Genomic DNA, 22,627 nt, shown 5'->3' on the forward strand with positions numbered 1-22,627 from the left:
ATCACGTAGGTGTCGCGTGATGCAAGCACGTCGGCGAGTTCATGCAAGAATTCAGAAACTGAGTTTATTTACAACAGAAGAACGAATGTCACGCGAGAGTTCGGCTATTTCAAAAAGCATCAAAGCCCTGGACCGAAGTGCCGATTTAAAGTTAAAAACATTTTACTGATCAACTTGTTTCTTACATAAACCTATCGATTTGCTTCAGAAGACATTAACTGATCGTCTGGAGTCGTGTGGATTACATTTATGCTGCCTAAATGTGAATTTTGGGCCTTCAAAGTGCTGGCACCCATTTACTTGGATTATAAGGACCTGACAGAGCTCTATCTTCTGCTAAAAATCTTTATTTGTGTTCTGCTGAAGAAAGACAGACATGCACATCTGGAATGGCATCAGGGTGAGTGAATAATGAGAGAATTTTCATTCTTGGGTGAACTATCCCTTTAAGCATTCAATAAAGATTATATAGCCTCCATAAAAAGGTTATGTTCTACACAAGACCACATTTGTAATACCATATTTGCTTAAACATGAATGTGTGGCCTGGGCCTGGGCCCTGAACATCAAGAAATTTCTAATAGGCAAAGCGTTGGCTCTGCTGGTAATCCAGTTCGTCCAGGTTGGGATTACAGGCAAACTGGATCATGGGAGGTGGGCCGCACATGAGGATCATACAGTCATCACTGGGTGGTGGCAGATGCTCCTGAATCATCTCAGCATTGATGAAGCCCTGGCTGTATTCCCAGTCTGCAGAAAAGCAAATACAGGTCATATGAACACAGAGTAAATAGACCAGTGGAGAAGTCTTGTAAGCTAGATACTTATAGGAGGGCTCGTACCTGCAGGTGCTCTGTCCACGGTGAACCAGAGTTTGAAGCGATCCGGATGCCTTGCCTGAATCTCCTCCAGATCATCCTTCAGCAGAATGTCCTTCTCAGTCTGGAAGACCAGAAAGAGAGCAACAGATACATTCCATACTTGCTAAACAGTTCAATTTGGCTGAATATAGTTTTCATGGAATGATTTGTGTATAATCAAACCATTTCATCACTGGAACATCAGCTTAGTGACTCCTCTGGGAAAACTTTCCACTAGATATTGAAACATGGCTGCAGGGATTTGCTCCCATACAATACCGAGTTGCTGCCTACAGTATGATGAGCGTTCCAATTTGGTCTCTTATGAGTCTCCATTTCCGTTAGAATGCTGCCATAGAAGACAGCTGTCTATGTAGGCAGGAGAGAGTAAGGCAGCTCACTAAGTTTTGGAACGTACCCATTGTGTATCTTTCTAATGGGACACCAACCTGGTTGGCAAATAACAGGTTGCAAGTAGTTGCATCACTTGGGTTCTTCATTATATCCCGGATCAGTTGCAACATAGGAGTGATGCCTACACAGGGAGGAGGACGAATGATTGAAGTGATCAGACTGTTACATAAAGCTTTATTATGAATAGGAATTAAGGGGGAAGCCACAGTACCTGTTCCTCCAGCTATAAGACCTAATGTTCTGGCAGTCTTGATCTCAGCAGGGGCCTTTTTATCAGCCTGTATGGCAAACTGACCTGTTGGGTGGAGGTGTAGGTGTAAGGTGTAACCAATGTGCAAATACATACACTCACATTTGAATGCGCACCAATTATTCAGATAAGAGTCAGACCTTGTCCCTTGTACTCCAGCAAACCTCCTGGTCCTCTGAAGTCGATCACGTCTCCAATCTTCAAACTCTCCAGGTACTGGGACATCTTTCCTCCTTCAGGAAACTTTGGGTGCACATTCTTGAAATAAATCTGCAGAGTAACATATATCGAAATACAGAGAGTTGTATACTAAGACCTACAACCCCCAAAAGCTTTAAGAAAAAATGTAGGCATAGAGGGAAAGAGGACCTTAACAACTAGGTCAACATATCCTTTGTCATCGTCGCTGGAAACTGGTGTGTAGGGACGCACAATCAAATTGTCATCAATCCTGGCGGAGAGATAAACATGCTTGCCTTCAGAGAGAAAGAGATGAAGAGAAATGAGTACTTAACCTGAGGTTGTGCTACAAATAATTATTATCTGTCACTTTGATGGACTAGGTTGTAAATTTCCTGCCACACATTTTTATCCATCACTGCTTTCATTTTCATAGTGTGAGTTTGGTGAAAACATCACAAAAATAAAAGTTTAAATCATTACATAACACATTCCAAGTGTCCATGTCATCATTCAGTGAATTACTGTAACAACTGGTAATTTTAAAGGAATATTCCAGGTTCAAAACAAGGTATAGTTCACCCAGAAATGGAAGTTCTTTTACTCACCCTCATGCCATCCCAGATGTTTATGACTTTCTTCTGCAGAACACAAATTAAGATTTTCAGAAGAATATCTCAACTGTCCACACAATGTAAGTGAATGGTGACCAAAACTCTGAAGCACCAAAAAGCACTTAAAGGCAGCATAAAAGTAATCCATATGTTCCATTGGTTTAATCCATGTCTTCTAAAGTGATACAGTCGGTTTTGGGTGAGAACAGACCAAAATATAATTCCTTTTTCACAGTGGTCTCCTTGGTGATCACGATTTCAAATTCAATAACTCCTATTTTTCTGTACATCTTGCCATTGCAGTCTCTAGGCACGGTCATGATTTCAAGCTCGATTACACTTCCTAATGCTTGACGCATGCACAGAGCGCAATATGGCACTAGGAAGTGTAATCGAGCTTGAAATCATGATGTGCCTAGAGACTGCAATGGCAAGATGTACAGAGAAAAATTAGTTATATTTTGGTCTGTTCTCACCCAAAACCGATTGGATTGCTTCTGAAGACATGGATTACACCACTGGAGTCTTTATGTGCTTTTTGGAGCTCCAAAGTTTCGGTAACCTTTCCCATGCATTGTATGGACCTACAGAACTGAGATATTCTTCTAAAAATCTTTATTTGTAGTTCTGCAGAAGAAAAAGTCCTAAACATCTAGGATGGCATGAGGGTGAGTAGATGAGAGAATTTGCATTTTTGGGTGAACTATCCCTTTAAGCTCAATTAACAGAATTTGTGGCTTACTGTTTACCAAAAAAAAAAAAAAAAAAAAAAAAATATATATATATATATATATATATATATATATATATATATAGAGAGAGAGAGAGAGAGAGAGAGAGAGAGAGAGAGAGAGAGAGAGAGAGAGAGAGAGAGAGAGAGAGAGAGAGAGAGGTTACAGTGAAGCACTTGAAAGACAATGAAAGTGAATGGAGCCAATTGCTGGATTGTTTAAAAAGGCAGAAATGTGAAGCTTATAATTTTATAAAAGCACTTGTATTAATTCTTCTTTTAAAACTTGTGTATTATTTGAGCTGTAAAGTTGTTTAAATAGTCTTTTTAGGGTTTACAGCATTATGTCATCATGGCAACAAAGTTGTAAAATTGGATATATATAGTTACAAAGAAAGATTAGTAAGTGACTTTATCTAATATAATGTTAATATGTATAATGATTATATCTTGTGGCTATACTTTTGAAACAGTGAGTATTTTAACGTTTCCAAATTGGCCCACTTCCATTGTAAGTGCCTCACTGTAACCCAGATTTATATTATACATATACACACACATATACATATACATACATACACACACACACATATATATTATATATATATATATATATACACACAGGTGCATCTCAAATTAGAATGTCATGGAAAAGTTCATTTATTTCAGTAATTCAACTCAAATTGTTAAACTCGTGTATTAAATAAATTCAATGCACACAGACTGAAGTAGTTTAAGTCTTTGGTTCTTTTAATTGTGATGGTTTTGGCTCACATTTAACAAAAACCCACCAATTCACTATCTCAAAAAATTAGAATATGGTGACATGCCAATCAGCTAATCAACTCAAAACACCTGCAAAGGTTTCCTGAGCCTTCAAAATGGTCTCTTAGTTTGGTTCACTAGGCTACACAATCATGGGGAAGACTGCTGATCTGACAGTTGTCCAGAACACAATCATTGACACCCTTCACAAGGAGGGAAAGCCACAAACATTCATTGCCAAAGAAGCTGGCTGTTCACAGAGTGCTGTATCCAAGCATGTTAACAGAAAGTTGAGTGGAAGGAAAAAGTGTGGAAGAAAAAGATGCACAACCAACCGAGAGAACCGCAGCCTTATGATTGTCAAGCAAAATCGATTCAAGAATTTGGGTGAACTTCACAAGGAATGGACTGAGGCTGGGGTCAAGGCATCAAGAGCCACCACACACAGACGTGTCAAGGAATTTGGCTACAGTTGTCGTATTCCTCTTGTTAAGCCACTCCTGAACCACAGACAACGTCAGAGGCGTCTTACCTGGGCTAAGGAGAAGAAGAACTGGACTGTTGCCCAGTGGTCCAAAGTCCTCTTTTCAGATGAGAGCAAGTTTTGTATTTCATTTGGAAACCAAGGTCCTAGAGTCTGGAGGAAGGGTGGAGAAGCTCATAGCCCAAGTTGCTTGAAGTCCAGTGTTAAGTTTCCACAGTCTGTGATGATTTGGGGTGCAATGTCATCTGCTGGTGTTGGTCCATTGTGTTTTTTGAAAAGCAAAGTCACTGCACCCGTTTACCAAGACATTTTGGAGCACTTCATGCTTCCTTCTGCTGACCAGCTTTTTAAAGATGCTGATTTCATTTTCCAGCAGGATTTGGCACCTGCCCACACTGCCAAAAGCACCAAAAGTTGGTTAAATGACCATGGTGTTGGTGTGCTTGACTGGCCAGCAAACTCACCAGACCTGAACCCCATAGAGAATCTGTGGGGTATTGTCAAGAGGAAAATGAGAAACAAGAGACCAAAAAATGCAGATGAGCTGAAGGCCACTGTCAAAGAAACCTGGGCTTCCATACCACCTCAGCAGTGCCACAAACTGATCACCTCCATGCCACGCCGAATTGAGGCAGTAATTAAAGCAAAAGGAGCCCCTACCAAGTATTGAGTACATATGCAGTAAATGAACATACTTTCCAGAAGGCCAACAATTCACTAAAAATGTTTTTTTTATTGGTCTTATGATGTATTCTAATTTTTTGAGATAGTGAATTGGTGGGTTTTTGTTAAATATGAGCCAAAATCATCACAATTAAAAGAACCAAAGACTTAAACTACTTCAGTCTGTGTGCATTGAATGTATTTAATACACGAGTTTCACAATTTGAGTTGAATTACTGAAATAAATGAACTTTTCCACGATATTCTAATTTATTGAGATGCACCTGTATATATGACCCGATTAATATACAAACATTATACCATTAATTATTCCATTGGACTACACTTGGAATCTCGTGTTTCTCTCCCCAAATCTTTACTCTTGTCTCTCTCCTAATTAATACTTGTTAGGAGGCACTTTAAAGCATTATTTTTCTCCCCTTCACTTCACTTCTAGCATCCTTTACCATGGGAGTATCTCTAAAATAGGGAAAAGTAAATGACCAGATTTTCATATAGGACAACATTTTTAATTATCCATCAATGTTTTTAAAATTCAGTAAATACTGGAAAATGTTTGCTCAACAGAAATTCTGTACTTCACTAAAAAATAGCCCACTAATACACATCCCAGTCTATCCATCAAGACACAAAATGTCTGTAAATAATCTCAGGCAAATGTGCAAATTTAAACAAGCTTCTTTTTAAAATAATAAGATCATTTATTCATTAGCAAACTTCAAACTTCTGAAGCATACCAAACCCTGCAACCTTTAACATCACGTCACCATCCTTCACTCACTAGTCAATACCAGGGAACTTGTAAAGATACATCAGTACAGGAGCAAGATTGAAGGACAGTTTAACACCACCAACTCTAGAAGCATGTGGCAGGGAATTAACATCATCACGGACTTTAAAGGGAATAAAAACTCCACCATGAACACCGCTGCCTCTCTCCCGGATGAGCTAAATATTTTAATGCTTGTTTTGAGGAAAAATAACACCACCTCGCGGAGAGAGCTCTCGCGGCTGAAGCTACAGAGGTTAGTTCACTCTCCGTCTCTGTAGTGGATGTAACCCGATCCTTCTGATGGGTGAATATCCATAAAGCCGCAGGTCCAGACGGCATTCCGGGCCGCGTCATCAGAGCGTGCGCGAACCAGCTGGCTGGTGTTTTTACGGACATTTTAAACCTTTCCCTCTCTTTGTCTGTAGTCCCCACATGCTTTAAAACATCCACCATTGTGCCTGTTCCAAAGCAATCCAAAATAATTTGCTTAAATGACTGGCATCCTGTTGCTCTGACCCCCATCATCAGCAAATGCTTTGAGAGACTAATCAGAGATTACATCTGCTCTGTGCTGCCTCTCTCTCTTGACCCATTGCAGTTTGCTTACCGCAACAACCGCTCCACTGATGATGCCATTGCATCTACAATACACACTGCTCTCTCCCACCTAGAAAAAAGGAACACTTATGTGAGAATGCTGTTTGTAGACTACAGCTCAGCATTCAACACCATAGTGCCCTCCAAGCTAGATGAGAAACTCCGGGCTCTGGGCTTAAACAGCTCGCTGTGCAGCTGGATCCTGGACTTCCTGTCAAGCAGACGCCAGGTGGTTAGAATAGGCAGCAACATCTCCTCATCACTGACCCTCAACACTGGAGCCCCGCAGGGCTGTGTTCTCAGCCCACTCCTGTATTCCCTGTACACACATGACTGTGTGGCAACACACAGCTCCAATGCCATCATTAAGTTTGCTGATGACACGACGGTGGTAGGTCTGATCACTGACAATGATGAAACAGCCTACAGAGAGGAGGTGCACACTCTGACACACTGGTGTCAGGAGCACGACCTCTCCCTCAACGTCAGTAAGACAAAGGAGCTTGTGGTGGATTTCAGAAGAAAAGACAGAGAACACAGTCCCATCACCATCAATGGAGCACCAGTGGACAGAATCAGCAGCTTCAAGTTCCTGGGTGTCCACATCACTGAGGAACTCACATGGTCCATCCACACTGAAGTCGTTGTGAAGAAGGCTCATCAGCACCTCTTCTTCCTGAGACGGCTGAGGAAGTTTGGAATGAACCGCCACATCCTCACACGGTTCTACACCAGCACTGTAGAGAGCATCCTGACTGGCTGTATCTCCGCCTGGTACGGCAATAGCACCGCCCTCAACCGCAAAGCACTGCAAAGGGTGGTGCGATCTGCCAGACACATCATCGGAGGTGAGCTTCCCTCCCTCCAGGACATATATAACAGGCGGTGTGTGAAAAAAGCTCGGAGGATCATCAGAGACTCCAGCCACCCGAGCCATGGGCTGTTCTCACTGTTACCATCAGGTAGGCGGTATCGCAGCATCAGGACCCGCACCAGCCGACTCCATGATAGCTTCTTCCCCCAAGCAATCAGACTTCTGAACTCTTGATCTCCCACGATCAAATACATCAGCACTGCACTTTATTACCCTTACTCTTATATCTCACACCGGACTGTCATAAATTATATTATTATTATATTATATTCTCTCATAACAACTGATTATCAACCGACAGCCTGAATGTCAATACAGTACAATACTGTACATTCTATATTTACTACTATATATACACTTTTTTATATATTTTTATTTTGTATTTTTATTGAATAATGTGTATCTATATAGTGCGCATTGTATACTGTACAGTGTATGTTATTATTTGTATATTGTTGAGTGTAATTATGTGTATATCAGATGTTTAAATTGTGCTGTGTTAATTTGATGTTATTGTAAACTGGTATATGTCTCATCACTGTCACGACTGCTATGTTGATTGGAACTGCACCCAAGAATTTCATACACCATTGTACTTGTGTATATGGCTGTGTGACAATAAAGTGATTTGATTTGATTTTGAAGATTGCTTACCAACTGGTAACCCCAAGACATGCTCGGGGCTTGGCAGGGCAAACCGAAATCTCCGGGTATCATGGTTTATAATCTATAGCAAAATATGAATGCATTTTGAATTTTGGCATAAAACATCATTTCAATTTCACAAATATAAATTGTAGCATGCGGAAAGAAAGTGATATGGCAAATACCTCTTTGTCTACAAGTCTCAATTTGTATTTTTCAGAGGGATTGATCAGGGTAATCTGTGGTTTCCTTTTCCTGCTAAAGAAAAGATAACCCAGCACACCTGCTGTTGAGACCAGCACCACTCCAGCTGTCACAGCTACTGTAGTGGACTAGAATACACAGGTTAATGCACATTAACCATTATAGGAGAAATAGTGACAAATAGGGTAAAAGTTAAATAAACATTCACCAGTTGTGATTTACATTAGAAATGTCATTCAAAATGAGAGAAAGTTTGTCTGCAGTTTTAAATGCACAAATACATTTCTATTCCCTAGAATTAACTCTGACGTTTCTACTTTGGTATCCTCTTTCCAAAAAAAGAGTCTGGTGACTGCTGATTAAATTTCCTTCTGGACATTGGACTTTAATGTGATTGCATATGGCTGTATAGCATTTCGTCAAGCTTGTAAGTGACTGTCAATATGCATTATGATGATAAACTAACAATGTTTTATGAAGCAAACTTGGTAGCATGCCAAAACAGTACGTTGAGAAGAATATATCTAAATTATAGCAATTCAACTTTAGTGTACTTCTCCTACACCTTTAGTGACTTACCATAGCGTAACTCATGACTGCTGATGTGCTCCAACAAGGATTTTCACTCCAGACGAACCTTCGTGTCAACCAACAGACTAACAGACGCCGACACACCCATAAACATGCAGGCGGGGAGGTTTGTGTTTAAGGGCAACATCGCTGCACAATCTATGCGCATTTTTTTGACAGCGCTTCAAACAAACTACATTCAGCGTCAACCCATCCATATTTTTACACTATCTAATGTCTCAACAGCCGGAAGTCCGTAATAAGAGTAAGAAATAACAGTCCTACAGATTTCTTTTTGTTCAGAAAGTCAATATATCTTTTTATTCGGTAATTTCATGATTTATATTTTTATTTGAAAAAAAAAAAAAAATACAAATAAAAATAAACAAAAATTCTACAAAAAAAGTGTATCAATATGTGTATCAATTAATATGAATTTTATTCACAATAAAAAAATAAAAAAAAGGAAAGAAAAGTGTATTAATATGTCTATCAATCAATATGAATTTTATATTTATGTTCAATTTCCCTGCTGGGGAAAAAACAAAAACAAAACAATGCTGGTTGGCTGGTCTTAAAGGGATAGTTCACCCAAAAATTAAAATTCTCTCATCATTTAATCACCCTCATGCCATCACAGATGTGTATGATATTCTTTCTTCTGCAGAACACAAATTATGATTTTTAGAATAATATTTCAGCTCTGTAGGTCCATACAATGCAAGTGAATGGGTGCCAAAATTTTGACGCTCAAAAAAGCATAGAAAGGCATCAAAAAAGTAATCCATACGACTCCAGTGTTTTATGCGATATCTTCAGAAGTGATATGATAGGTGTGGGTGAGAAACAGATCAATATTTAAGTCTTTTTTTGCAAGAAATTCTTCTCCCTGCCAAGTAGGGGGCGATATGCATAATGAATGTGAATCACCAAAAACACAAGAAGAAGAATTTGAAAGTGATCTGTCTCAAACCACCATATTGTTTCTGAAGACACCGATTTAACCACTGGAATCTTATGGATTACTTTTATGCTGACTTGTGTGATTTTTGGAGCTTCAAGATTTTGACACCCATTCACTTGCATTGTATGGACCTACAGAGCTGAGATATTCTTCTAAAAATCTTCACTTGAGTTCAGTAGATGAAAGTCATACACATCTGGGATGGCATAAGGGGGGAGTAAATGATGAGAGAATTTTCATTTTTTTGGGTGAACTATCTCTTTAACTGATTAAGCCAGTTTTAGTCAATTAAAGGTTGTGTAGCTGGTCTTCCAGCACAACTAGCTAAAAAGTGCTCAAAACCCCCATAAAAACAGCCAAATGACCAGCCTGACCGACCAGCTAAGATTTGTTTTAGGTAGGGTTTTTTTTTTTGTTATAAGAGCAACATAATTTTAAGATACCAGTTCTTTTAAAGCCATTGCATGCTCATATTTTCCCTGAATTGTCCAAATTCATTAAGCCATAATTTTTTTTACGTAATTGCGGACATTGATGTGAAGCTGATTAGAGGTGGCGGAAAATATGTCCATAGCCAGAGCCTTGGTCTCCTCTGATCCACTCCAAAGGGCCCGATAAACAGGTAATGTGTACTTCTGTTTCCCCTGTAAGCAACACATGAATAACCAACTTGATTCCATCCCAGTACATCCAAGCAATCTATTTATTATTAGTCAGAAGAGCTGAATTAGTATAAATTAAAATACAGTCTGACCTGACTGCTGAGGAAATTGCGAATATGTTGGTATCCTGGTTTATGCTGGTTCTTTGCAACAATTTGGGCCCAGCGTAATCTCACCTCAGCGTTACTGGACTCAGTAATGTGTGAGTAGGTCTGCTCCAGCTTCTTTATGTTACCTGTTAATATGCATGCTTAGTTAGATGTATTATTTACAATTAAAGAGACAGTTCACCTAAAAATAAAAGTTCTGTCATCAGTTAATTAACCTCAAGATGTTCCAAACCCCTTTGCCTTTCTCTTCTTCCATGGAACACAGAGATGTTAGGCAGAATGTTACTCTTAGTCACCATTCACTTTGGTTGAATGGAAAGAAGATGGAATGAGAGTGAATGGTGACTGGGGCTAACATTTAGCCTAACATTTCTTTCTGTGTTCCACTGAAGAAAGCAAGTCATAGGAGTTTGGAACAACATGAGAGAAAGTAAATAATAGAATGACAGAATATTTATTTTTGAGTAACCCATCCCTTTAAATAATTTAAGATTAATATAAACACAAACAAGGAGTTTGTTGTACCATCAGGAAGGGGTGACTTCTCAAGGATCTTGTCCAAGAAATACACAGTTTGATAGGTCTTCCATGGTTTGATATCAGTCTGTCCAATAGATTCTATGTCCAGGTTATCGTTAACCCATAGTTCAGCTAACTGCTCAGCTGGTTTCATCAGCTTCTGACCAGCAGAGAGGTCAGGGGAATATGGAGGCCAACCGGGCACATTGAGCCAGCTGTCAAAATCCAGACCTAAGAGTACAACAACAAGGACAAACAAAAGCTATGTACAAAAGCCAGTCTGAGCAAACAGTTTCCTTTGTGATCTTATGACAAAGAAATGGTGTTTATGGTCTACTTTTTCACACCCTCAATTTTGTGGACATTCTTCTCTTTCAGGTCTGGGAAGTACTCCAGGTAGAGCTCCAAAGCATCCTCGGCCATCACACTGCGGAACTTGAACTTGTTCACATAAGCCTTGAAGAAACAGTAGCATTTTTATTGCAAATGAAAAGTATCAGATGGAAGTTCTATATTGAAATGCATGCATAAGTGATGCAAAATCTATACTGAGCAGCACGTAAGAGATAATATTTGATTCTATAAGCTTTTTTTTAAGTAACCTTTAGGAATGCATCAAACTGGGCTTGATCTCCTGTGAGGTGTGCCAGGTAGGACACAAAGCAGTAGCCTTTCTCATAGGGCGTTTCATTATAGGTATCATCCGGATCAACACCTGCGTAAGAGACGGAGACAGTTGGCACTAATTCTCTACATTGCAATAAGTAATAAACAAGAAGTGTGCTTGTCCAATAATTTCCATTACTTTTCTAGTTGTTTGTAATAAAATTCTTTTTCAAAAGTCCTTATCCAATTTTCTGGAGTGCACTCACAAAGAGCAATTTCTAGCCAGTGAACCATGTTACATTCAACCGTACACTGGTGGCCAAAAGTTTGGAATAATGTACTGATTTTGCTGTTTTGGAAGGAAATTGGTACTTTAATTCACCAAAGTGGCATTCAACTGATCACAAAGTATAGTCAGGACATTACTGATGTAAAAAACAGCACTATCAAAAAACAAAAAGTCATTTTTGATCAAATCTAGACAGGACTCATTTCCAGCAGCCATCACTCCAACACCTTATCCTTGAGTAATCATGCTAAATTGCTCATTTGGTACTAGAAAATCACTTGCCATTATATCACACTGCTGAAAGCTATTTGGTTCGTTCAGTGAAGCTTAACATTGTCTTTGTGTTTGTTTTTGAGTTGCCAAAGTATGCAATAGACTGGCATGTCTTAAGGTCAATATTAGGTCAAAAATGGCAAAAAAAGAAACAGCTTTCTCTAGACACTCATCAGTCAATCATCGTTTTGAGGAATGAAGGCTATACAATGCTTGAAATTGCCAAAAAACTGAAGATTTCATACAAAGGTGTACACTACAGTCTTCAATGACAAAGGACAACTGGCTCTAACAAGGACAGAAAGAGATGTGGAAGGCCAGATGTACAACTAAACAAGAGGATAAGTACATCAGAGTCTCTAGTTTGAGAAATAGACGCCTCACATGTCCTCAGCTGACAGCTTCATTGAATTCTACCTGCTCAACACCAGTTTCATGTACAACAGTAAAGAGAAGACTCAAGGGGTGCAGGCCTTATGGGAAGAATTGCAAAGAAAAAGCCACTTTTGAAACAGAAAAACAAAAAGAAAAGGTTAGAGTGGGCAAAGAAACACAGATAATTGGAAAAGAGTGTTATGGATCTTAACCCCATTGAGCTTTTGTGGGATCAGCTAGACTGTAGGGTGTGTGAGAAGTGCCCGACAAGACAGGAAGCGTGGGGTGAAATGTCACCTGAGTATCTGGACAATCTGACAGCTAGAATGCCAAGGATCTGCAAAGCTGTCATTGCTGCACGTGAAGGAACTCTTTGAAGTAGTTCTCATAAATTTTTTCAAATTGTTATAGTAATTTTTCACGTTATTAATGTCCTGACTATACATTGTAATCAGTTGAATGCCACTTTGGTGAATAAAAGTACCAATTTTTTTCCATAAGAGCAAAATCTGTACATTATTCCAAACTATTGGCCGCCAGTGTATGTATGTAAAGTTTATATTAAATGAAGGGATAGTTCACCCAAAAATGATAATTCTCTCATAATTTAATCACCCTTATGCTACCTTAAACTTTTATGACTCTCTTTCTTCTGCGGAACACAAACAAAGACATTTTGAAGGATGTGTGATTGTCCAGGCAAAGTCAATGGGGCCCAAAAAGCACCTAAAGGCAGCATAAAAGTAATCCATATGACTCGAGTGGTTTAATCCATGTCTTCTGAAAAGGTACAATCCCTTTGGGTGAGAAAGTCTTTATTCACTAAAAATCTTGACATCTGCTGTTCCCTTGATGCAATTTTGAAAGAAGCTCATTAACACACTTCCACATGATTGACACGTGCAGAGCGAGTTGGGCTATTTTGAAAATGCTGACACGATTTAAAATGATAGAGCCGCGGGTTGAGATTTTTTGGGACGTTTTTAAAATATACCGTGGCCGCTAAAAGGTTGACGATTAACACTAGAAAATCAAAATGCAATGTCTTATTGATGTGTAATGATACCGAGATTAAGTACCTGGCAACCGCGTGCAGCATCAGAGAACAACCGTCTTGAAGTCTGCACTGTGCTCCAATCTGGCTGTGTGTCAAGATTAATAGTGAATAAGAACTTAAATTCTGGTCTGTTTCTCACCCAAAGCGATCATATCGCTTCAAAAGACATGGATTAAACCACTCAAGTCGTATGGATTAATTTTATGCTGCCTTTACGTACTTTTTGGAGCTTGAAAGTTTTGGAGCCCATTGATTTACATTGTAGAGACAATCATTCATTATGCATCCTTAAAAATATATTTGTTTGTGTTAGGTAAAGTCATACGAGTTTGAAATGGCATGAGGGTGAATAAATGATGAGAGAATTATTTTCGGGTGAACTATCCCTTTAAATACATTTCCAGGACTTTCCAGGTCTGAAAATTATGATTTTAAGAATCCATGATATTTCAAGGTTTTCAATGACCATGGGAATCCAGTACTTGGAAACCTAGCATCTTCATTATCTATAAACAGAGATTATCAACATAAACTTATACATTATACAATACATTGAATATTGTATGTAAAATTAAATAGATAAAAAAAATAGTGGTGTCTACCTGGTTCAATCTTAACACGTAGTTTGTTGAGAGGATGGTCCTCTCCAGTGTTGTCCATGTGCTGACGCAAAAGGGCTTTACCAGTCGCTGCCTCCAGACATGTGTAAGCATCCCCTGAGGATAACATGAGGTGACACTAATTAAAACTGATATGTGTCATTTTTTTTCAATTTTAAAATTCTTGTGTCCCAGACTGACACAGCAACATTGGCTCATCCAATGGTGTGAGTTTTGAGTGGTACTCTCTGTTTGTACTACCAATGGTAGATACATCATGATGGCGCCACGGATGGCCGCCTCAGTGTGGAGCGCTTCTATTGTTTTGTTGTTTTTGTTTGTTTGTCCTGTGTTTAGTAATCTTTTTCCAGTCAGTTTTACCAGAGATGAACTGCTGAACATACGACAGCATATACCAGTTAATCTTTTCCGGGTTTTTGAATATTTCGACGTTTTGTTGGACATTTTAGTCGGATGCGTGGCTGTGTTGTTTAAACGCGCTACGAGACGCAGACGAGGGAGACGAGCAGGCGCGCTGGTCAAGCTCCGTCGGCGGGGCTTTCGAACAGCGCTGCCGAACATTCATCTTGCAAATCTCCGCTCTCTCCCTAACAAACCGGACGAATTACATCTCCTCACCAGTACAAACAATGACTTTTCAAACTCTGCTGCCTTGTGCTTCACAGAAACCTGGCTGAGTGAAGCCATTCCGGACAGCGCGTTACATCTGCCGGGCTTTCAGCTGTTCAGGGCAGATCGCATCGTAGAGTTAACGGGGAAAACGAGAGGCGGTGGAACATGCTTTTACATCAGTGAAAGTTGGTGTACAGATGTAACAACATTAAAGAGGATGTGCTGTCCTAATTTGGAAGCGCTCTTTATTAACAGTAAGCCTTTCTACTCGCCGCAGGACTTTTCCTTGTTTATTCTGGAGAGTGTGTATATCGCGCCAAACACGCGTGTGAACACAGCGCTGCAACAGCTGGCTGATGAGATCACAGACACAGAACAACAATACCCGGACTCAGTTATTATTATTCTTGGGGATTTTAACAAAGCAAATCTCACACGTGAACTGCCCAATTACAAACAGCACATCACATGCCCAACCAGAGACAGAAATATACTGGATCACTGCTACACAACAATAAAGGATGCATATCGCTCTGTTCCTAGAGCAGCTTTGGGACTATCTGATCACTGTCTGGTTCATCTTCTTCCAACCTACAGACAGAAATTAAAATCTGCTAAGCCTGTAGTAAGGACTGTTAAGGGCTGGAACTACAAGTCTGCTTTGACTGCACTGATTGGAGTGTTTTTGAGGCTGCAGACACCAATCTGGACGAGCTCACAGATACTGTAACATCATATATCAGTTTCTGTGAGGATATGTGCATTCCTACTAGGACTTATTTAACATTTAACAACGACAAACCATTATTTACAGCAGAACTCAGGCAGCTTGGTCAGGCCAAAGAGGATGCTTACAGGGTTGGGGATAAAGTTTGTACAATCAGGCCAGGAACACACTGAATAAGGAAATCAGAGTGGCTAAAAGAAGATACTCTGAGAAGCTGAAAAACAAGTTTTCAGCTAACGACCCTGCATCAGTGTGGAGTGGCATGAAACAAATTACGAATTACAGGACTCCTACCCCCAACCCTGTGGTGGACCAACAACTGGCTGACGACCTGAATGTGTTCTACTGTAGATTTGAAAGGCCCAATATCACACCCCACACCCACTCTGACCTTCACTTCACACAAACACCAACACCTCCTGCAACCCCCCTCCTGCTACTCAACCTGCACTTAAGATCTGTGAAGATGATGTGTGCCGTGTCTTTCGAAAACAAAGGATAAGGAAAGCACAGGTCCCAGATGGCGTTTCACCTGCATGTCTAAAATCCTGTGCTAACCAGCTGGCCCCCATCTTCACACAGATCTTCAATAGATCACTGGAGCAGTGTGAAGTCCCATGCTGCTTCAAATGTTCCACTATCATCCCTATCCCAAAGAAACCAAAAATCATAGGACTTAATGACTACAGACTTGTCACCCTGACGTCTGTGGTCATGAAGTCATTTGAGAGACTGGTGTTGGCCCACCTGAAGGACATCACTGGACCCTTTCTAGATCCCCTTCAATTTGCTTATCAAGCAAACAGGTCTGTGGATGATGCAGTCAACATGGGATTGCATCATACCCTGCAACATCTGGACAGACCAGGGACATATGCAAGGATCCTTTTTGTGGACTTCAGTTCGGCTTTCAACACCATCATCCCAGCTAATCTCCGGACTAAATTACACCAATTCTCTGTTCCCACGTCGATCTGTAAGCTTTCTGACAGACAGGCAGCAGCTTGTGAGACAGGGGAAATTCACTTCCAGCACCTGTACAATCAGCACTGGTGCCCCCCATGGATGTGTGCTCTCCCCACTACTCTTCTCCCTCTACACCAACGACTGCATTGCCAAGGACCCCTCTGTCAAGCTCCTGAAGTTTGCAGATGACAACACTGTCATCGGCCTCATCCGAGATGACGATGAGTCTGCATACAGAAGGGAGGTTAAACAGCTGACTGTTTGGTGCAGTCAAAACAACCTTGAGCTGAACACGCTCAAAATGGTGGAGATGACTGTGACTTTAGGAGGAACCCCCCAACACTGTCCCCCCTCACCATTCTAAACAGCACTGTGGCAGCAGTGGAGTCATTCAGGTTCCTGGGCACTACCATCTCATTGGACCTGAAGTGGGAGACCAACATTGACTCCATTGCGAAAAAGGCCCAGCAGAGGTTGTACTTCCTTCACCAGTTGAGGAAGTTCAACCTGCCACAGGCGCTGCTGATACATTTCTACTCAGCAGTCATTGAGTCTCTCCTCTGCACATCAATAACTGTCTAGTTTGGTTCAGCTACGAAATCGGATATCAGAAGACTACAAAGGACAGTTCAGACTGCAGAGAAGATTATTGGTTGCCCCCTGCCCCCCTTCAAGATCTATACACTTCCAGAGTGAGGAAAAAGGCTGGAAAAATCACTCCGGACCCCACTCACCCTGCCCACTACCTTTTTGAACTGTTGCCTTCTGGCCGATGCTTCAGAGCTCTGAGCACTAGAACCGTCAGGCACAGGAACAGTTTTTTACCCCAGGCTATCCATCTCATGAACAGTTAAAACTGCCCCATTGAGCAATAATTCATGTGCAATACACAGCTTAGTCTTTTTATAGTATCCAACATCATACGAGTTTCAACACTGTCCAACAACCATCAACTTTTATCGATTAATTACTTCAATTCAGGGTCAAATAATGAATAGCATACCATACAGCTCTTTGCAAACTCTGCGTTGAGCGTACATTGTGAAGCCCTCGTTGAGCCAGAAATCACCCCAGGTGGCGTTGGTAACAAGGTTTCCAAACCAGCTGTGGCAGATCTCGTGTACAATAACGTCAGCAAGAGAGCGATCCCCAGCCAGCAGACAGGGTGTGACAAAAGTCAGACAGGGGTTCTCCATCCCACCAAAAGGGAACGATGGAGGCATGAAGAGCACATCATACCTACACAATTAAACCAGCAATCAAGGCACACGTCTAATGTACTCATAAAAGAGTTTCCTTAAAGGAATATTTCACCTAAAATGAAAATTCACCTGCATCATTTATGCACCCTCATGTCGATTTAAACACATATAACTTTATTCTTCTGTGGAACACAAGAGTAGACATTTTTAAGAATGTTGATGTGGCTTTATTCCATAAAATGAAAATGAATGGTGACTAACATTCTGCAAAACATTTCCTTTTGTGTTCCTCGGAAGACAGTCACGTGAGTTTGGAACAACATGAGTGTGAGTAAATGATAACACAATTTTTATTTTTGGGTGAAGTATACCTTTAAGTCGCTTCATTAAAATTCAGATCCTAATATCAGAATGAAATTCAAACAGGGCTGTCGTACCGTCCCCAAACATATGGTCCAAACAGTTTCTCTCCCACAGACAGGAACTCCTCAATCACATTATCAAACTCCTGCTTGGCTGCCTGCAGTAAACAGGGCTCAGTCCAAACACGTGTTCTGAAAATCCAAGTCAACCACAAACTTATTAGAAGTGCTGTAAGCATTTTTTGTTTTTGTTTTGAAATAGCATGCAGAAAATCTGTGACTATGTCTGATAAGATTATATATTCTCACCTTGGCCCCACCTCAGCAGACTGCAAGTCCCCTACTGCCAGTGCTACCAGGTACGCCGGAATGGGATGCTCCATAGTGAACAGGAAAGTGTTGTCTGCCTTTCTGTGCTCCCATTTACTAGCGCTCATAACTGCTGTGAAGCCGTCAGACACCTGATAAGAAGAGTGAGAGCCACTAAAATAATATGCTACCTTGTCAATGAGATAGCTCAAAGTTCAATGATATGATTGAAATAGACCCCAAGTCTTATCTTTAAGGCAGGGGTAAACACCAAATTTGATCACTCTTGTGCTTTTGAAAACCTGATGAGTGTGTACAGTGTCAACCTTTTTCTGAAGCTAGATTTTATGATACCATTGTTGTCAGATTTTTAAAGACTTTGAAATGCAATCTTGAAGAACATTGTTAAGATTTCGGTATTTCCCTATTCAAGAAGAAGGGAGCTCTACTTTGCATATGGCTTCCTTATAAAATAGCTACACGGGGGGTGGGGGGTGAGAGTCGTTCATTATTACAAGTAAAGCGCTACTTGATTTATCAGGGTTAGGTTAAGGGATAGGGTTGGGTTATAGTTTCTCCGACCAATCAGATAGCACTTACCTGATGAATATTACTGAATCGTCCAATCGCTTTACTAATTAATATAAGTAACTCTTCCCCTACCATCCTACATTTCGTAAATTCGCGCCTGGGGCCATTACTAAGATGGCCGCAGAGGAACCTGACTTGCCTTAAAGGGAATTTCCAAATATCCTATTTCACTCGGAAATACGTTAGATTTCACAAGTAAAATGGGCTGCGAATACCATTTCATGTTGACTTTAAATTAAAGTGTTGAAGGAATATCGACTCAACCCCTCTTTTCTTTAAAAAAAAGAAAGGTTACTAGGTTACAGTGAGGCACTTACAATGGAAGTGAATGGGCCAGTTTTTGGAGGGTTTAAAGGCAGAAAAGTGAAGCTCATAATTTTATAAAACAACTTCTGTTAAAATGTTTTATTTGAGCTGTAAAGTTGTTTAAATTGTAATTTTTTATGGTCATTTTAGGGTTTATGGTGTTACCTCTTCATGGCAACGAAGTAGTAAAATTGGATATAACTTTACACAGAAAAGATCAGTAAGCGATTTTAACACACTAAAATCACGTTAACGCTCATATTGTTTGCGTCTTGTGGCTATACTTTTGAAAATGTATTTTGCTTTTTTAAAAGAAAAGGAAGGAAGAGTCGAAATACATTTTTGTGGCAATTAACATTATGCCACAGATGCTGTCGGTTGAGCTAAACTTATGTTAATGCCAGAATTTTCCTTTAAGAAAAGGCAGTCTGTATACTCATATTCCCTTTATATCCAAAATATATTTCACTGGCCCAATGGCCTCACCTTAACTGTAGCAGAGTAGCTACTCTTGACTGCTGGGGAATCAAAGCAAGGGAAGAAGGAACGATTCAGCACAGCCTGGCCTTGTGTATAAACATAAGGCTTCATCTTTCCTGCAGTCTGCTCTGGTTCCAGCCAACACACCTATGAAAGGATACACGCATTTGGTGAGACAGGCAAATGTTACCTGCACAACTGCCGAGTAAGTGCTCTTTGTCATGGGCGTATGGAAGCCAGCAAACAGGCTGCGGTTCAGCACAGGTAACCCAGATGTATACAAAAATGGCAGTCTCTTCTCAGCTGTCTGTATTGGGTCCAGCCATGACATCTACAGAGATGCCCTGACATAAGTGATGTGCATGTATATATGCATGCATGCTTGTGGATGTTTGAACAATAAATTAAATACATTGTCATTATTTGTATTGATCTGAAGACTTCACTGCAAGGAGAATAGCATTAAGAAAGAGAAACAAGGGGCCTGGGTAGCTCAGCGAGTATTGACGCTGACTACCACCCCTGGAGTCACGAGTTCGAATCCAGGGCATGCTGAGAGACTCCAGCCAGGTCTCCCACGCAACCAAATTGGCCCGGTTGCTAGGGAGGGTAGAGTCACATGGGTGACCTCCTCGTGGTCGCGATTAGGGGCTCTCGCTCTCAATGGGGCGCGTGGTAAGTTGCGCATGGATCGCGGAGAGTAGCATGAGCCTCCACATGCTGTGAGTCTCCGCGGTGTCATGCACAACGAGCCACGGGATAAGATGCATGGATTGACTGTCTCAGAAGTGGAGGCAGCTGAGACTTGTTCTCCACCACGCACCACCACGAGGACCGTAGTGAAATTGGGCATGCCAAATTGGGGCGAAAAGAGGATAAAAGAAAAAAAAAAAGAAAAAAGAAAGAGAAACAAAAGCATTCTTCCATGTAGGTCTCATGACAAGGGTGAATATTTTAGTTTCAGTTCTGCATGCGGGATGGGTAGTTGACTATAACTATAACTATATGTCCATAAGCTTTTCTCTTATAAAAATATATTTTAGGTTCAAATACATATATGGATGTTTATGTATTTTTTTTAATCACCTCTTCACTAATTCATTTTAAAAGGATCTTCAGTGTGACAATTATATTTTGAACTAAATTTTCAAACATTCCATGTAATCTCTGAATTAATAGAAGTCAGAACTAAAAGCTGCATGCATAATAATTTCTAAAGAATTTGCAAAATTCTGTTTAAACTAGATTTAGATGGAGTATAGCATGACAAACTTATTTCATAACAACTACTCTCCTATTGAAAGTGCCAGAAAATACATATATGGAAATATGAACACAAACTTAAATGATTGTTTACCCCTGGTCCATCAGAAGCTGTATATTTGATTGCAAGTTGAAATTTGTCATCCGAGTTGACAGGTGTAGGAAGCTTCACTACCAATGTGGTACCATAACTGGTGAAAACCCGAATGAGAAATTCTGCTCTGGTCCAGTCTTGTGCATTACGGCTGAACGACACTTCTTGCAGCGACAGAGTTGGATGAATATCTAGCTGCAGTTCACTTCGACTATCCTGAATGCATTGCAACTGTATCGTCTCAGTGCCTGATATGATTTTCTGCCCAAAGTCCACTTTAAGATCCAGATGAAAATGCTCTATTTTAAACTGACGGAAACTAGAAGAGGTAGCAACGTCTTCGGCTTTGTCTGAATACAGCACAAATGATTTGTCCATTGTTATATTGGAAAACAATATATATTACAAAAGATCTGACGAGTTTGCAGCAACACCAGCACTCAGTCGGGAATGACAAGTGAACGGGATTATAAACGCTGGAAGTTTGATCGTTACGGTATGTGGAAAGGACTCATTCCACACATTAACTGCGTAATTTCAGCGCAGTGTTGTTGGTCGCGATAAGAAGAAACTAAGCGAAACTAAATTAAACAACCTTTCAGAAAAAATTTCTTTTGTGTTTTTTTTTTTTTTTTTTTTTCTGGTTTAATTATTGTTTACGTTACGTTATTTAATACAAAAAAAGCACATTAAATCAAACGAAACAGGTGTGTATTTTGGGTGGCGGCGAATGTGACTAGCTAGCCAAAGCATATTGTTTCTTTTGATTAAACCCCCATATATATATATATATATATATATATATATATATATATATATATATATATATATATACATTCTTATTGGAGACATTTCTAAAATACTCTAAAATATACGCTCCTCTTTTAATAGGTACCCAAAGACAGTGAAATCTTTAAATATAATTATTATTCATATACATACTTCCTGACGAATAGAGTACAATGTCTGGGCGGCAAAGTCAATTTTGGGATCTGACTCACAGTTCAAATTACCCTTTAATATTTTATACATTTTTTTTTTTTTTTTTTGGGACACTGTTTCTGTAAAACAGGCAACTTTACTCAATTATGTTCGCCTCCCATAATATCTAATTGTTAATTGGATTAAAAAAAAAATAATAATAATTAAAAAAATAAAACATTCACACTGGCGTCCAAAAGTTTGGAATAATGTACAGATTTTGCTTTTATGGAAAGAAATTTGTACTTTTATTCACCAAAGTGGCATTCAACTGATCACAATGTATAGTCAGGACATTCATAACATGAAAAATGACTATTACAATTAAAAAAAATGTTCAGAACTTCTTAAACTACTTCAGAGAGTTCTCATCAAAAAATCCTCCACGTACAGCAATGACAGCTTTGCAGATCCTTGGTATTCCAGCTGTCAGTTTGTCCAGGTGACATTTCACCCCACGCTTCCTGTAGCACTTGCCATAGATGTGGCTGTCTTGTCGGTCACTTCTCACGCACCTTACAGTCTAGCTGATCCCACAAAAGCTCAATGGGGTTAAGATCCATAACACTCTTTTCCAGTTATCTGTGTTTCTTTGCCCACTCTAACCTTTTCTTTT

General features: G+C 39.9%; 2 protein-coding genes across 2 annotated transcripts; both read right to left on the reverse strand.

Annotated features, from left to right (window-relative positions):
- Nucleotides 1-381: 381 nt before the first annotated feature.
- On the reverse strand, nt 382-8,786 carry LOC127428221 (NADH-cytochrome b5 reductase 3-like). The gene is made up of 9 exons (XM_051676419.1): nt 8,653-8,786; nt 8,055-8,201; nt 7,879-7,951; nt 1,894-2,000; nt 1,665-1,794; nt 1,486-1,569; nt 1,310-1,395; nt 843-942; nt 382-750 (listed from the first exon to the last, which is right to left on the reverse strand). Exons 1-9 carry the CDS (start codon nt 8,665-8,667, stop codon nt 578-580), a joined length of 915 nt encoding a protein of 304 aa, XP_051532379.1. The 5' UTR covers nt 8,668-8,786; the 3' UTR covers nt 382-577.
- A 985-nt stretch (nt 8,787-9,771) lies between these two features.
- LOC127428214 (aminopeptidase B-like) lies at nt 9,772-21,474 on the reverse strand. The gene is made up of 11 exons (XM_051676409.1): nt 21,031-21,474; nt 19,680-19,820; nt 18,297-18,448; nt 18,063-18,179; nt 17,427-17,662; nt 14,101-14,214; nt 11,501-11,613; nt 11,246-11,354; nt 10,905-11,129; nt 10,362-10,504; nt 9,772-10,251 (listed from the first exon to the last, which is right to left on the reverse strand). The coding sequence occupies exons 1-11, from the start codon at nt 21,406-21,408 to the stop codon at nt 10,105-10,107; spliced, it is 1,875 nt and encodes a 624-aa protein (XP_051532369.1). The 5' UTR covers nt 21,409-21,474; the 3' UTR covers nt 9,772-10,104.
- Between the last annotated feature and the right edge of the window lie 1,153 nt (nt 21,475-22,627).

This window comes from Myxocyprinus asiaticus, chromosome 37 (assembly GCF_019703515.2).
Source record: "Myxocyprinus asiaticus isolate MX2 ecotype Aquarium Trade chromosome 37, UBuf_Myxa_2, whole genome shotgun sequence".
Classification (NCBI taxonomy): domain Eukaryota; kingdom Metazoa; phylum Chordata; class Actinopteri; order Cypriniformes; family Catostomidae; genus Myxocyprinus; species Myxocyprinus asiaticus.